Here is a 15,023-nt window from a genome sequence, read left to right on the forward strand (position 1 = left end):
AATAGAAATTATAAATAGCAATAAAAGCATTTTTTTTTTTTATTTATCAGAATATCAAGAATGTCTTCACATCGCCCTAATTGTTACAGAAGTAAATAAATAAATAAATAAATAAATATGTATTTATTTGTTTGAAGTTTTTCGTATTATTTGGACTGAAAACTGATCTGGTATGATTTGGTTTGATGATGACACTCTTTCTTGCTTTATTACAGGCTGATGCCATGATGGAGGTGACTTTAGCCGATCCGTCCATCCTGATCATCACCTCTCCAAACACGAACGGCAAATCCGTCTACATCACTGTTAAATCCACCAATTCGATTCTACTTTACGTAAGTGTGCGAGAAAGTTGTTCTGACACACACACACACACACACACACACACACACACACACACACACACACACACACACACACAATTTTTCTTTTATTCTTTCCTGTGAAGAATCTGTTATTATTTAAACGAGTGTTCGTGTAATTTTTCACTTATTTTTAGCTCTCAGTCACAGCGTTCCTCTTAATCACAACCATGGAGATCTGCGTCTTCGTTTTATTGTCTCCATTCTGATTGTTTTATTTTCGAGGTCACGCTCGAGTTCACGCCGAGTCATGCGGCAGGAAGGAAGTCCAGCCAGCCAGAATTCTGGATTAGGACAGTCCGGCTCACGCCGTTTCCCCGTTATCAGTCTAGAGAGGATACATAACTGATAGAGAAAGCTTCTTCCACTTCTCTTCTCCATTCTAATCTTCTCTTATTCTCTCTCTCTCTCTCTCTCTCTCTCTCTCTCTCTCTCTCTCTCTCTCTCTCTCTCTCTCTCTCTCTCTCTCTCTCTCTCTCTTTGCTCTCTCTCTTTCTCGCTCTCTTTTAATCCACTCCGTTAATTCTTTCATTGTGAGCTAATTTTTTTTGTCTGTGCCATTTCCTGTCTTTCTCTTTCTGTCCACTGTGATTAAATAGATAAGTATGAAAAGGGCGAATCAGTCACAAAAGTTTGTACCCCCTAAGGACAGTATAAACAAGTCAAAGGTATAATCTAATAAAAACATCAGTTAGTTCAAGCATAGTTACTGGTTCTACACTGAATTAGTATTTTAGTATAGAATAGTATTAGTCTTGAAGTGTTTTGTGTGACTTCTCTTATAACACAGCAATTTGCCAGCAATTACAATTTGCAATTTGTTGCATTGTCACAATGTACTTTTAGTATTTTTTTTTTTACATTATAGCAGCTATAAACAGTCGTTTCCTCCGTCCCACCCTCACTCTTTCTCATGGATTCCATAAGAAACTTTATAAAAAATTATATCAGTTCAAATAATATCAATTCACAATTGATTTCTTTTGTAAATTCTTCTTCCTAAATCTAAATTGTGGGGCTTTCATGTTACACTTAAAAACCAAGGCGGCCAAAACGTTTGTACACAAATAAAGGCCTGTATATCAGTTGTGATCTTCTTGAGATGATTTAGACACACCTGTGTTTGAAACATTTGTTTTCTATATTTTTCCAGTGGAAAAAACTTGTATAAACATTTCATGAAAAAGCTCAATCTTCCCTCATGATGTCCAGTTTTTCTTCAAAAGTCTGTCTTGTAAATGTCCTTGTAAGTGTATCTGCAACCGAATTAAAAAAGCAGTCGTTGTGGAATTAAAACGCAGCTATTAAATCCACATGAATGGATTTCAGCCTGTGCAGTTTACTACAGGGGCGGTTTGCGAGCTCTGACTGGTGCGCTTTCTGACTGTCCAGTCAGCAGGGCATGAATATGCTGATGTTTATGGATGCCTTCTAGGTAGCTTGGTGCCAGCTCGCAATCGGTTAAAGCAACAGCCTCAAGCAAAAGAGATTGTAAGCTAAAAGAGCCCTGCAGTTTCAATAGTGAAGCCTCGAGGCAGATAGAAAACTTGTCCATATTCATGTACAAAAATAAATTAAAACTTAATTTTGGCATAAACTGCTCACCAAGACATACTATACATACATACATACATAAATAAATAAATACATTATTTAATCAATTAAATCATTAATTGTATTATATATATATTTATATATTTATATATATATATTTACTGGAATTCGACAGCGGCGTGTGCGTCCATATTTATCCTCACAACGAGTCAGATTCCAGCCAGCCGGACTGACGCACACAGTTAAAAACGTCTCATTTCCTGTCCCCAGCCAGGAAGTGAAGGAAGCAGCGTGGCACCAGAGAGGTTGTACAACTCAGCGCATGGACGCTTAACCACAATAAACACAGAGAAAAGGACAGACTGAGAGAGAGAGAGAGAGAGACAGAGAGAGGGAGAGGGAGAGTGGGAGTGGAGACTATAATAAAGAAGATTATAATATTCGATGCTAAGCTGTGGAACCGATTGCTCCTCCTGGGAGGCTCAGAGGAAGTCGACTCATTGTGTAATGCTAAAAGTATGAATGAATAGAAACATGAATCAGTCGAATTGCTACATTTTGCGTCTACTATTTCATGTTTCTGCGCAAATAGCAAATAAAGCTTGTCATCAAATATGAGTGCAGGTAGATACTTTATCTACTCTGCATTTTTCACGTATGTATAATTACACTACTGTATATTCCACCCATATTTACACGGTATATACTGTATCATACAAACATTCATAACATTCAACATTCATAACAGTTATTGAACAGTTGCACAGTTATACTGTATATTACTATATATACAATGGCGGGCCATGCATTTGATACCTGGGCCTTCAGTAGGGACGTACCCAACTTAACCCACCTCTTAATACCACCACTATCACGCTGCAATTATAGAAACCATTAATACTATACAAAAACGCAATATAACAACGCACGGCATTACAGAGAGAGGAATTTCACATATGGACGGTGAAAAGCATTTTACTAAAACAAGCTCCAGACCTCTACACTACAACCGCAACTGTGCACCTAGTTAAGTGTGAAGCGAATATGAAATCTGATTGGTTGAAGAAACAGATCTGTTGGTAATATTCTTTATGGTAAAAGGGTCAGCAGTACTGACTCTGAAGGCTCTGGGCAGATTAGATTCACATGGCAGCACATAGAGGCTGAAATCTGATTGGACAAAAAAATCTAACATCCGCGTACACGTACTAGAAGCAGTGCAGCCGAGAGAAACGCTGCGAAATGAAGAGAATATACTTTTGGGAATAAATTAATAAAATTTCATGAAACAAATATTAGAATTTAGGTTGTAAATGTAGGTCAGAGCTTTTGATAGTGTTGAGGCCAGCAGAGAAGGTTTTACGGGCTCTGAAGGCCCACCACTGCTATATATATATATATCTTATAACCTACTGCACCTTCTGTACATTAATCACTCTCAGTCCTGTTTATATGGACCCCATACCCTCATTTACATATTGCTATTTATTATAAATACTCCACTTATGCACTTTGTTGTTCGATGCTAACTGCATTTCATTGTCTCTGTAGATGTACCTTGCACAATGACAATAAAGATGAATCTAATCTAATCTAACGCAGTAAAACATACAATCACGTTGCAATGTATACTACATAAAAAAGAGACATACTCCATCTCCGCTGTCAGTCACAGAGATATCGTCTGCATCTGTGAGCTCATGTATGCAGAAGAGGGCGGACAGCGCTTTTCTTTTGAGGTGTATAGCTAAGAAATCTTGCAGGAGAAAATGCAGACAATTTGCAAAAATGTATGCAGTTTATATTGATTTAAAACTTTGTTTTTAACCTTTAGGCATCAAACAATATTATTTTGATCCAGCAACATTCTTCCATGGCTCCAGACGCTCAAGGCAGCGAGCTTGTATCATGGGCAACGGCACAGTTCGGTGGAGTTTCATCATTTACCACAATCAATAATCCATCTAACATCGGGTTCATCGAGACTAAAGGTATGAGCCCAAAATTCCTAAAATAATTCTTTTAAATAAATGACTTATTTAAAGTTTATTCCTGCTACTTGAACAAGTTAAAGTGTGATGCTGTAGTTAAATATGTGACAAAGATTTTTCCCTGCTCGTGTCTCAGAAACTCCGTCCGTGTCCGTCTGTGAGCTGAAACCGGAATCAGCAAAGATGATGAAGTCACTGAGGTTTACTTCTGAGAATAAGGGAGTTAAATCCTGCCGGTTTGAGGAATCAGAGGACGAGGTTCACATCATCCACATTCCGGGTCACCTCGGCTCCAGGTGAGCAGTCTCAGGAGTGCATCTCACACCTCATCACTGCAGGCATTCTGTGTAGAGTTAACACTGACTAATCACACTCGTACTCATGGATCACAGGCTCGTCTTTGTGGATGTGGATCCAGTTTTCGTGAAGCTAATCCTGAGGGGTCCAAACGGAACGTTCTGGACAATCAATTCTTACAATGTCTCATTCAAAGTAAGTGAACAACATGATGGACCTCAATGTTTATTGCTTAGATCATATTTATTACATATCAATTTATAAATGTAAAAAAGTCCTAACGTTTCTGAAAAGAATCATGTTACTTTCTTGTTGAATGAACAGAGGAATTACTTTATTTGAAGTTTTTTTTTTTATTTGATTATTTTATAATATTTAATGTAGTTTTTTTTATTATTAAATAATTTATCTAATAATTTATTTTAATTATAACGAATATTTTACTTTGAGATTTAATTTCTAAATTATATTTTAATTAATATATTTAAATTATATTTAACACATTTAGTTTAAAAGTTGACAATCAACAATTATTTAAATCACAAAGTAACAGTACAGTAATGAACTATTCATTAATTCATGTTTTTCCCTGGTGAAATTCATTGCATTGTTTATGGTATTTTATTACAATTTTATTTATTTTCATAATAATAAATAATTCATAATTTATATTGAATAGTTAATTAATAATTATTTTAATTGGAAAAATTACATTAATTAATTTCTGAAGCAAAAAATAAATTAAGTAAATAAAGTGTATATATACAGCGGGGAAAATAAGTATTGAACATGTCACAATTTTTTCTCAGTAAATATTTTTCTTGTGGTGATCATAGATATCCATAAATGAAGTTATGTGCAATAATGTGAAATGACACACGGGGAAAAAGAATTGAACACGCTTACTGAAATGTATTTATTCTGTATGGAGAATCTCGTTGCATTGCTCAGGTGTGATTTTGACCCATTCTTCAAATCTTGAAGGTTCCATGGGTCTCGTCTATGAACTCTGATCTTTATTTCTTTTTAGAGATTTTCAATTGGATTCAAGTCTGATAGCAGCTTTATTTTCTTTCTCTGAAACCAATTGAGTTTCCATGGCTGTGTGTTTGTGATCATTGTCTTGCTGAAATGTTCACCCTCGTTTCATCTTCAACTTTTTGAGATTTTTTATCAAGAATGTCTTGGTACATTTTTCCATTCATCCTTCCTTTAATTATATGAAGTTCATCAGTACCTTGTGCTGAAAAACAGCCCCACTCCATGATGTTCCCACCTCCAAACGTCACTGTTGGTATGGTGTTTTTGGCGTGATGTGCAGTGCCATTTGTCCTTCAAACATGGTGTGTATTATGGCATACAAAGAGTAAAATGTTGTTCTCATCTGACCAAATGAGTGGTGAGCATGCACACAGTCCATGGTGGTTGAATGCATTATTTATTGTTTTCTTTGAAACAATTGGACCTGCTAATACCAGGTCTTTCTGAACTTCTCCTCAAGTGGTCCAGAAGCCTCTTGGGCAACTCTTCTAATGTTCTTTTCACTCCTTTGTTAGAAATCTTGCGAGGAGCACATGCTTGTTTCTGGTTTATGGTGAAATTATGTTCTTCCCACTTCTGGACGAGGGGGAAGACTGCTTTTGAATTACTGACTGATTTCAGCTGGTGTATTGCCTCTTCATGCCTTTTTTCACCTCCCTTTCTTCATGTGTTCAATACTTTATAACAAACAAACAAAATAGCCTATCTAATATATGTATATACTTTCCTTTTTGTGTAGTCCAACAATGTAATTTCCCTAAACGGTATGACCGTGAGCCGGCTGAACGACCTCTCTGACAACGACAAAGAACTCCGGAATCAGGCACTCAATTATTTTAGGAGTAAATCCATCAAGAGCTACACAAAGATTTACCTGGAAGGCCCGATAATCCAGGTCAAGATTCTAAAGAAAAAAACAAGTGAAGGTAAAAACCCCAGTGATAAGTTCAACTATATCATTTTAAATGTACCATCTGTTATTTTATTATATTATACAGAACCCCAATTCCAAAAAAGTTGGAACACTGTGTAAAATGTAAATAAAAACAGAATGCAGTGATTTTTAAATCTTATAAACCCATATCTTATTTAAAACTTTTAATTCTGACTCTGCATAGTGACTGAGAGAAGTAAACCTACAGAGGCGACCACGTCTCCCACCTGGATGAAGTTGTTCACGTCTCCTGATTACTCAGTGCAACTTGATTCCAGCACCAAAGTGCCAACCAACAAGAGGCTCTATGCTCAGGTAAAAACCCGGAAAAAAACTATTATTTTGCATTCCGATCTTGATTTTGGAGCTATTGCTAGACAATTCAAACATTTCCCAGCTGTAACCTCTTGGCAGAGGCAGCCAGATCTTCATTTACCTTGTTCCTTGTCCATTGTACCTTGTACACTGAGGTACATTTAGCACATATATGAAACACAGCCTTATATTCACCCCTGTTTTTTTATTCTTCTAGGTCTGGAGTTTGCTCCATGGAAATGTGGACCTGAATATCAAAGTGACGTCATGTTATGTGCACTCCAAAGGCCTCCAGCCGTTGGAGAGGAGCATCTCATTAAAACAGGAACCGTGCTTGGCATGTTATAATAACACAAGGTTCAGCTTTTTGCTTGACACGTTGCAGGATCTGCCTACCAACAACTGGGAGCTTCGGTGTAACGTCACCCACTGTATGAAATCCACAGCAGTCGTGGTAGGTGGCTATCAATTAGCAGAATGTTATCGAGTGTTCACACAGTGATTGTAGGCATGGCCTTTCTCATGATTAATTAAACTTTAGATTTGTTTAGCATGTTTGGTGCTTAGCTTTGTGTTAGCATGTTTGGGTTTGTGAGCTAGCTACGTGCTAGCTACATACACTCACTTGTTTTGCTTTATAATGACATTATAATTGTTTAATTCTGTGGTTAGGCAACAAACAGGAACTAATGGCAGAAAATCTTGGGTCAATTATTTTTAAAAAAGTCACATTTTAATTGTCTAGCCTGAACATATGATTATGTATGGGGTTGATAAATAATGGTAACGGTAGATGTGGCAGAAATACTTACCTATGAAATATTCAGCAGTAATGTTTTGGCTTTGCACCTTTCCAACAGTAATTTCTGTTTAAGGAATTATTCTTCAAGATCAGAAATCAGACTTAAGAGCTGTAAATCATCAGGTACATAAATGGCACTGAGACACGAGACATAAATTGGCCCAAATTGAACATAATTATAAGAGTGGATCAAGGCAAAGTTTAACAATTTGTCAAATCGTTGCAAAGTGACCTGAAAATCAAATCACATTTGAGACCCATCATTCAGGATTAAAAGTAGATTTAGGCGTATATTTTTTGCACAGCTTTTCACAAACGAGGGCTTTTAGTCTTTGTAATAAGCAAAGGTTTATTTATGATACCAGTGTATGCATTTTTATGTTATTTTCAACACACAGCTGTTATTCCTTAATGTTTGTTTGTAATGCAGTTAAAATATACCAAGCAGACCGACCAAAAATCGGCTCAAAGCGACATGCTATCACTTATAAATTTTTTTTGTTTCCATGGCCACCACCTGGATTAATTCCATCCACTTTGGTGAGATTTTGTGCTCAGGCCACTGCTGCTTTCAGAAAATAGATAGAGAGGGAGAAATAGAGAGAGGAAAAAGAGAGAGCGCAGTGACCAGAAACAATTACTTCAGAAGGCTATTCTTACAGAATGAATGTATTAATACCCAGCACTCAGTAATCAGCAGTTATTCTATACAAAACAAAACCCCAGGACACCCGCTGACCAATCAGAATCCGGTGTTTGATTATCGGTAGAAAAACGGTGAGACGTGAACACTGATTGTCTCTGATGATTTGACTCACTGACTGATTAAACGTGGATTTTTTCAGAGCTGTGCACAACCGGAGCTGGTGACGGAAAACGTCCAAGTCGTCCCTTCGCTCGTCCCGTCGACGCCGAGTGAGTAAACCGACTGCTCCAGACACGCTTAACTGTTTCTCCCATCTCCCACATCGCTTCATTAAATGTTGTTTGGGATTTGTTTTTCTCAGCCATTATATCCGCGCCATTTGCTTCGATAACAAACAGACAGAGATCGCGTTCCAGCGCTAATCAGGCAGTTTAGTGAATTTCCATCTTGTGGAAAAAAATCTGTTACGCACCAGAAACCACCCAGGGAAAAAAAAAAAAGATAAATCTCCAGGAGAACATTTCCACAAATTGTAGTGAAATAGAATTAACTGGGGTAACTGGGTTTGCTGAAACTACGCAAACAGCCCATAATAATGAATAGCAGAAAACCACTTTCCAAAATGACTAATAAAACGGGTTAAATAAAAGTATTCACACCGAAATATGTTGCCATCAGAAGTGACGTAATGAGGTGGATGAAGTCGTAAAAGTCGTGCCTGTAATTGAAGCGTCACATTTCTCCTGAAAGAAACCACAATTATTACATGCATAAATAAACAGCTTCAGGAAAAACACGTCTTATTTAAAGTTCTGGAAAATTAATCAGGGTTTGGTTTACAAATAAATCTGAAAAGTCCCCCATTCATTTTATTAATTGTAAATAGAAATGTTAAAAGAAGAATAAAGCACAAAAAAAATGTAAATTGAAATTTTCGGCATGATGCTACTAGTGGTGGTATTTGGAAATACAACTACATTCAACTACATTTTGCGAAATCTGTGGTTCCTTTTTATTTATGAGGATAAACGTAACTGGTCAAACACGCAGCGAGTCACCAATCAGGGTTTTAAACTCAATTCTGATTGGCGCTTGATTCAGCATCAGTTCAACATCAAGCAGAACATTTAGAGAGGAATAAATAATGAAGAAACTCCAGACTCGAAATTGACACAACACACGTGACATCATTTACACATTTTTCTTTCTTTTTTTTAGAAGGTTATTAAGACTCATTAATATCATTCTATTAATAGATCATTGTGCTGAGAGTCACAAACTCTTTTCACATAAACTGATTTGATTAAGCAAAAGTGATTACAATGATAATACGAACATTATAGTTATAATAAATCATAGTACTTTGGATACTTAAGTACATTTGAAGGAAAATACTTTTTGTACTTTTACTCAAGTGAAAGTTTAAAGGGACACTTTTACTGGAATTACATTTTACTGAGTAAATCTTTACTGTAACTACATGGTTTGCTACCACTGGATGCTACCACCACCGTGCTTCACAGTAAAAATGGCTGTCTAACAGCTGACTTTTTTGATGATATTGATAACCAAATTACACACTACTGCTGTCAGATTTATGCGCTTACCCAGTAAAATCTACTCAGTGATGCTGCTTAGTGATAGAGAAGTATAACGAACCAGACAACTCTACTGTGTGTCATTGCATTCTGCTCAGATACAAGACTGAAAAGCGTACAAACCTCAGACTCTCTCCAACACACCGAGCATCTGGTTTTATTCAATTCCATACATCGCAACCACAAAAAAACCCAACTATTTTTTTTTTTTTTTTATTCTGCTGTGAGAGGCTTGTGTTTTCTCCCAGACAAGATGCAAAACATATCTTGAATTGTTAACATCATGTATAAAGATTTAATCTTTTCTGGAGGAGTTGTCTTTGATTGCCTTGAAGAACTCTTTAAAGAACTATGTTTTGTTCTAAAGTCCTTCTTGTATCACACGCCAGTAGACAAGAAAGTGGTTCTTAAAGGGTTCATTGGATAATCCAGGTTCTTTTTGGAACTTTTTTGCGATCCAAGGAGATTCTACATTCTTTTGTAATGAGGAACTTCTACAACAGAGGTTTCTGTTAAAACAACTTGTCAGGAACTGATTTTCCCAGGAGATCATGTGTATGTTCTTCTTAAACCATTATAATCCTTAATGGTTCCTGGATGAAGACAGGTTGCTATATTTAAAAAAAAAAAATAAACAGGATTAATAGGAACCTCTAAGTGTTCCTCCTGAGGGACAACAATCCTTTAGTGCCCTTTAAGGCAATACATTTTCCGTGAGTGTAATAAAGACACTCCTGCTGTAGAAAATGTTTCAACGATCCACTAGTGGGACAAATTAACGAAGGACAACGTTTTATTTCAGACAAATCGTTTCGTTTGTACAGCTGACAGAGCGTAAAGAGTTAAAGGTTCTCCCCTGGTGCTAAAACACTCCAGCCACTAACGTAAGCAGTCGTCATGGAGCTGAGGTCAGGATGTGGCCGGGTTCATAGGAAGGCCTGTTCGCTGACCTTGTGGCTGTAATCAGAAAATAATGAGTCAGTGGGGGATTTATTGTGTCCCGAGGCCTGGAGCGCGTGGCTGTCCAAACACACGCTATTGTCAGAGATGCACAAAAAGCTGGATGCTGCTGTTCTTCAAAGCGGAAAGAGGCCGCGGGTAGACGAGTCTGGACCGAGCGGTGCAATCCTCACCTCTATCCAGGAGAAAAGTCCATTATATTTCACTTTGCACTTTTATAAAAAAAAAAAAGAGGACTGAGAGGAACTGAAATAGGGTCGTGTCTTTTTGTTTTGTTTTTTGCTACATGAGCGAAAACCCTCGGCTTGGCACCGTATTTATTTTTTCCTGCTGTGTTCTCATTTTTAATCAAGAAAAAGGACACAGTTTCATTACAATAGCTTGTGTTCCGCACGTCATGTCCTTCCACCTTTATGGTCTGAGGATGTTCCCTGTAAGACAGGAGACAGGAGACATGACCAGACGCATTCGTCTCTTCTCTCGTTCTGTCCACAATCCTACAAATCTTCAGGCCGTCATTAATAATTGCACAAACAGCACATGACTACCTACATTTGCTATTTGGAAGTGTTTTTGACAGGAAGTGACTCTGCACTGACTGTCTTTCCTGTTTGGACTCAGACGTGAACTCGTCCTGAACACCTGCACCATTCTTTCCTGCCTTTGTTTTATCAGCTTTGCTTTATTTATTTTCTTTTTTTCATTCAAACAATACTGAGTCTTTTTTTTTTTTGATGGTGCATCTCAACTGTTTCAGCAGAAAAAACAAACAAGCAACAAAAAAGAAAAGGTGTTGATTTTAAAACAAACTATTTTCCGGTATCGCTGTTCTTTTTTAACCAATCCGACGTCACCGCTGCTCATTACCTATATTCAGTTAGTTCCTTAGAAGTTCCATGAGCTCATCTATTTTATACAAATAAGATCACAAAGAAAAGGTTATATTAATCTTCCATAGCCCCGCCCACTATGTAACGCCACCTCTGAACAATTCTGAACAATTTGTACAAATTTTTGATTTGTGGTTAAAATTAATTTGAGTTCATGCAATCTACCCTCTACCCCAGTCTTACCACACACCCATTTTAACCACACCCCCAATCTACCCTCTATCCCAGTCTTACCACACACCCATTTTAACCACACCCCCAATCTACCCTCTATCCCAGTCTTACCACACACCCATTTTAACCACACCCCCAATCTACCATCTACCCCAGTCTTACCACACACCCATTTTAACCACACCCCCAATCTACCCTCTACCCCAGTCTTACCACACACCCATTTCAACCACACCCCCAATCTACCCTCTACCCAGTCTTACCACACACCCATTTTAACCACACCCCCAATCTACCCTCTACCCCAGTCTTACCACACACCCATTTTAACCACACCCCCAATCTACCCTCTATCCCAGTCTTACCACACACCCATTTTAACCACACCCCCAATCTACCCTCTACCCCAGTCTTACCACACACCCATTTTAACCACACCCCCAATCTACCCTCTACCCCAGTCTTACCACACACCCATTTTAACCACACCCCCAATCTACCCTCTACCCCAGTCTTACCACACACCCATTTTAACCACACCCCCAATCTACCCTCTACCCAGTCTTACCACACACCCATTTTAACCACACCCCCAATCTACCCTCTACCCCAGTCTTATCACACACCCATTTTAACCACACCCCTAATCTACCCTCTACCCCAGTCTTATCACACACCCATTTTAACCACACCCCTAATCTACCCTCTACCCCAGTCTTACCAAACACCCATTTTAACCACACCCCCAATCTACCCTCTACCCCATTCTTACCACACACCCATTTTAACCACACCCCCAATCTACCCTCTACCCCAATCTTACCACACACCCATTTTAACCACACCCCTAATCTACCCTCTACCCCAGTCTTACCACACACCCATTTTAACCACACCCCTAATCTACCCTCTACCCCAGTCTTACCACACACCCATTTTAACCACACCCCCAATCTACCCTCTATCCCAGTCTTACCACACACCCATTTTAACCACACCCCCAATCGTCCCTCTACCCCAGTCTTACCACACACCCATTTTAACCACACCCCCAATCTACCCTCTTCCCCAGTCTTACCACACACCCATTTTAACCACACCCCCAATCTACCCTCTACCCCAGTCTTACCACACACCCATTTTAACCACACCCCCAATCTACCCTCTACCCCAGTCTTATCACACACCCATTTTAACCACACCCCTAATCTACCCTCTACCCCAGTCTTATCACACACCCATTTTAACCACACCCCTAATCTACCCTCTACCCCAGTCTTATCACACACCCATTTTAACCACACCCCTAATCTACCCTCTACCCCAGTCTTACCAAACACCCATTTTAACCACACCCCCAATCTACCCTCTACCCCATTCTTACCACACACCCATTTTAACCACACCCCCAATCTACCCTCTACCCCAATCTTACCACACACCCATTTTAACCACACCCCTAATCTACCCTCTACCCCAGTCTTACCACACACCCATTTTAACCACACCACCAATCTACCCTCTACCCCAGTCTTACCACACACCCATTTTAACCACACCCTCAATCTACCCTCTACCCCAGTATTACCACACACCCATTTTAACCACACCCTCTTCTGTAACTCTGCCCCTGTTCTGAAACTTTGTTCAACATGTGTGTGTTAGTGTTTTTTTTGTTTTTACCTTTAAACACACAACATTTACTTTAATATCACTTCTATCTCTGTACACTGATTGGTTTAATTCAGGAACTACTTAAAGAAGTCACTTTTACCAGAAAAAACTGTTTAAAACTGCTGTGAGTGCAAAACTGAAAACCCGGCAAGAACCAGTGCGCTTTGCAATATTGCTTAGTTTTGTGTTTATTTATTTATTTTTCCTGACTGAAGCTCTGAAAGGAAGAGTAATCAGTTAGTGCAGGTCTTCAGGGAGCAGAAGCTGCTGAACCTGCTGACTTTCTTCACACTGCAGGTGTTAAATACATTATTTCTGCACACTGGACAACACATTCCTGTTTTTTTTTTTTTTTTCCCTTCCCTTTTAAAATCTGCATCCTTAATTGTAAAAAGTAATTGTAAATTATCATCTTAGCTGTCACGTGATAAAAAGGAAAGAGCATGCAAGTGCAAAAGCACAAAACAATCGGCGTGAAAACGTGCAGTCACTGTTCATCAGCCTCACATCCACAGAAGTTCTACCTGTTTCTTATTGACTTTTTCTGCAGTCAGTGGAACTGGAAAGGAAACATCTTAGTCTTTTAAAGAAATCACATATGACATTAATTTGATAATTTTATCTTTTTTTTATATAATTTAAACAGAAAATAACAAACTGATGACTTTGAAAACAATTTTCTAATAATAAACAATCATAAAAACTGCCATAAATAATTAATCATGATTAAAAAGAAATAATATCCTGGTGTGCACTGATTAATATGTGATTTTCATTGTTTGAAAAATATAAAATGTTAAACAATTCTTAATCATTTGTAAAAAAAAATCATAATAAAATCATAATTAATACAAATGATTAAAAGTGGGCGAGGTAATATGTGTACAGAGCCTCCGAAAAGTGTGGAAACACCTGGTCTTCAATGGTTTTTCATGCATGTTCCTTTTGTTTCTATGCAACAAACTAGTTAGAAGGCGAAAACACACAGGAACCGATCAGTGAATGAGTGAAAAAAAAGGTTCTGTGGAATCCAAATGGGACATTTTTGTCTCTAACAGAACATCATGTATAAAGATGAAGAACAGGAGAGAAGATGTGATCAGACTCCCTCACCCCCACACTCACATATGGAGGTAGATGTTTAATGGTTTGGGGTTGTTTTGGAGCAGGGAATGTTGGGAACTTGTTCCGGAAAGTGAAAGTGAACCAACACGGCTCCTATTCCACACTGCATCACCGTGCAGTTCCGTCTGGACTGCGGCTCATCGGAACCGACTTCACCGTACAACAAGACGATGAGCCGAAGCGCACGTTTGAGTTCTGTACGTGTTATTTAGAGAGCAGACAGACGTCTGCAGTGATATCTATCATAGAACCACCTGCCCAGACACCACACCTCAATCCTACTGAACTGCTCTGAGATCAACTGCATCACAAGCTCAGGAAGAAATCTCCAACTAGGGAAGAACATCTTTGGCAAGTTTTACAAGAGGCACACGTGTGGAACATCTGGACATTTATATTCTTGTTTGATTTAAGTAAATTTTCATACTGTTACATTACCAGGTTTCTTGCATCGAAAAGGAAAATGCATGTTTCTCTCAAAATCCATTAAAGACTCTGTGTGTCCAAACTTCTCACATGCTTCTCACAGAATTTATTTATTTATTTTTTTGCTCACGTTGTGTTATGATATTTTTTGTGTATCGAGTGTGATGTTATTAACAGTATTTCATGTCTGGTCCTGTTTCAGATCAGTGTGTAGATTTCAGCCTGCAGTCAGTT

General features: G+C 38.3%; 1 protein-coding gene across 2 annotated transcripts in view; it reads left to right on the top strand.

Moving 5' to 3' along the window:
• The first annotated feature begins 202 nt into the window (after positions 1-202).
• Positions 203-15,023, top strand: part of eng (endoglin) — a 17,442-nt gene continuing 2,621 nt past the window's right edge. For both annotated transcript variants that reach the window (XR_014531776.1, XM_083531345.1), the window contains exons 1-9: positions 203-335; positions 3,751-3,907; positions 4,044-4,203; positions 4,300-4,399; positions 5,985-6,171; positions 6,364-6,494; positions 6,712-6,948; positions 8,142-8,211; positions 14,992-15,023. The exon at positions 14,992-15,023 is cut by the window's right edge and continues 76 nt beyond it. Coding sequence is in view for 1 of the 2 variants with exons in the window: in XM_083531345.1 (XP_083387471.1) it covers positions 225-335; positions 3,751-3,907; positions 4,044-4,203; positions 4,300-4,399; positions 5,985-6,171; positions 6,364-6,494; positions 6,712-6,948; positions 8,142-8,211; positions 14,992-15,023 (1,185 nt within the window). In the remaining variant the exon portion in view is untranslated. The remainder of the gene's footprint in view (positions 336-3,750; positions 3,908-4,043; positions 4,204-4,299; positions 4,400-5,984; positions 6,172-6,363; positions 6,495-6,711; positions 6,949-8,141; positions 8,212-14,991) is intronic.

This window comes from Silurus aristotelis (assembly GCF_946808225.1).
Source record: "Silurus aristotelis genome assembly, chromosome: 26".
Lineage (NCBI taxonomy): Eukaryota > Metazoa > Chordata > Actinopteri > Siluriformes > Siluridae > Silurus > Silurus aristotelis.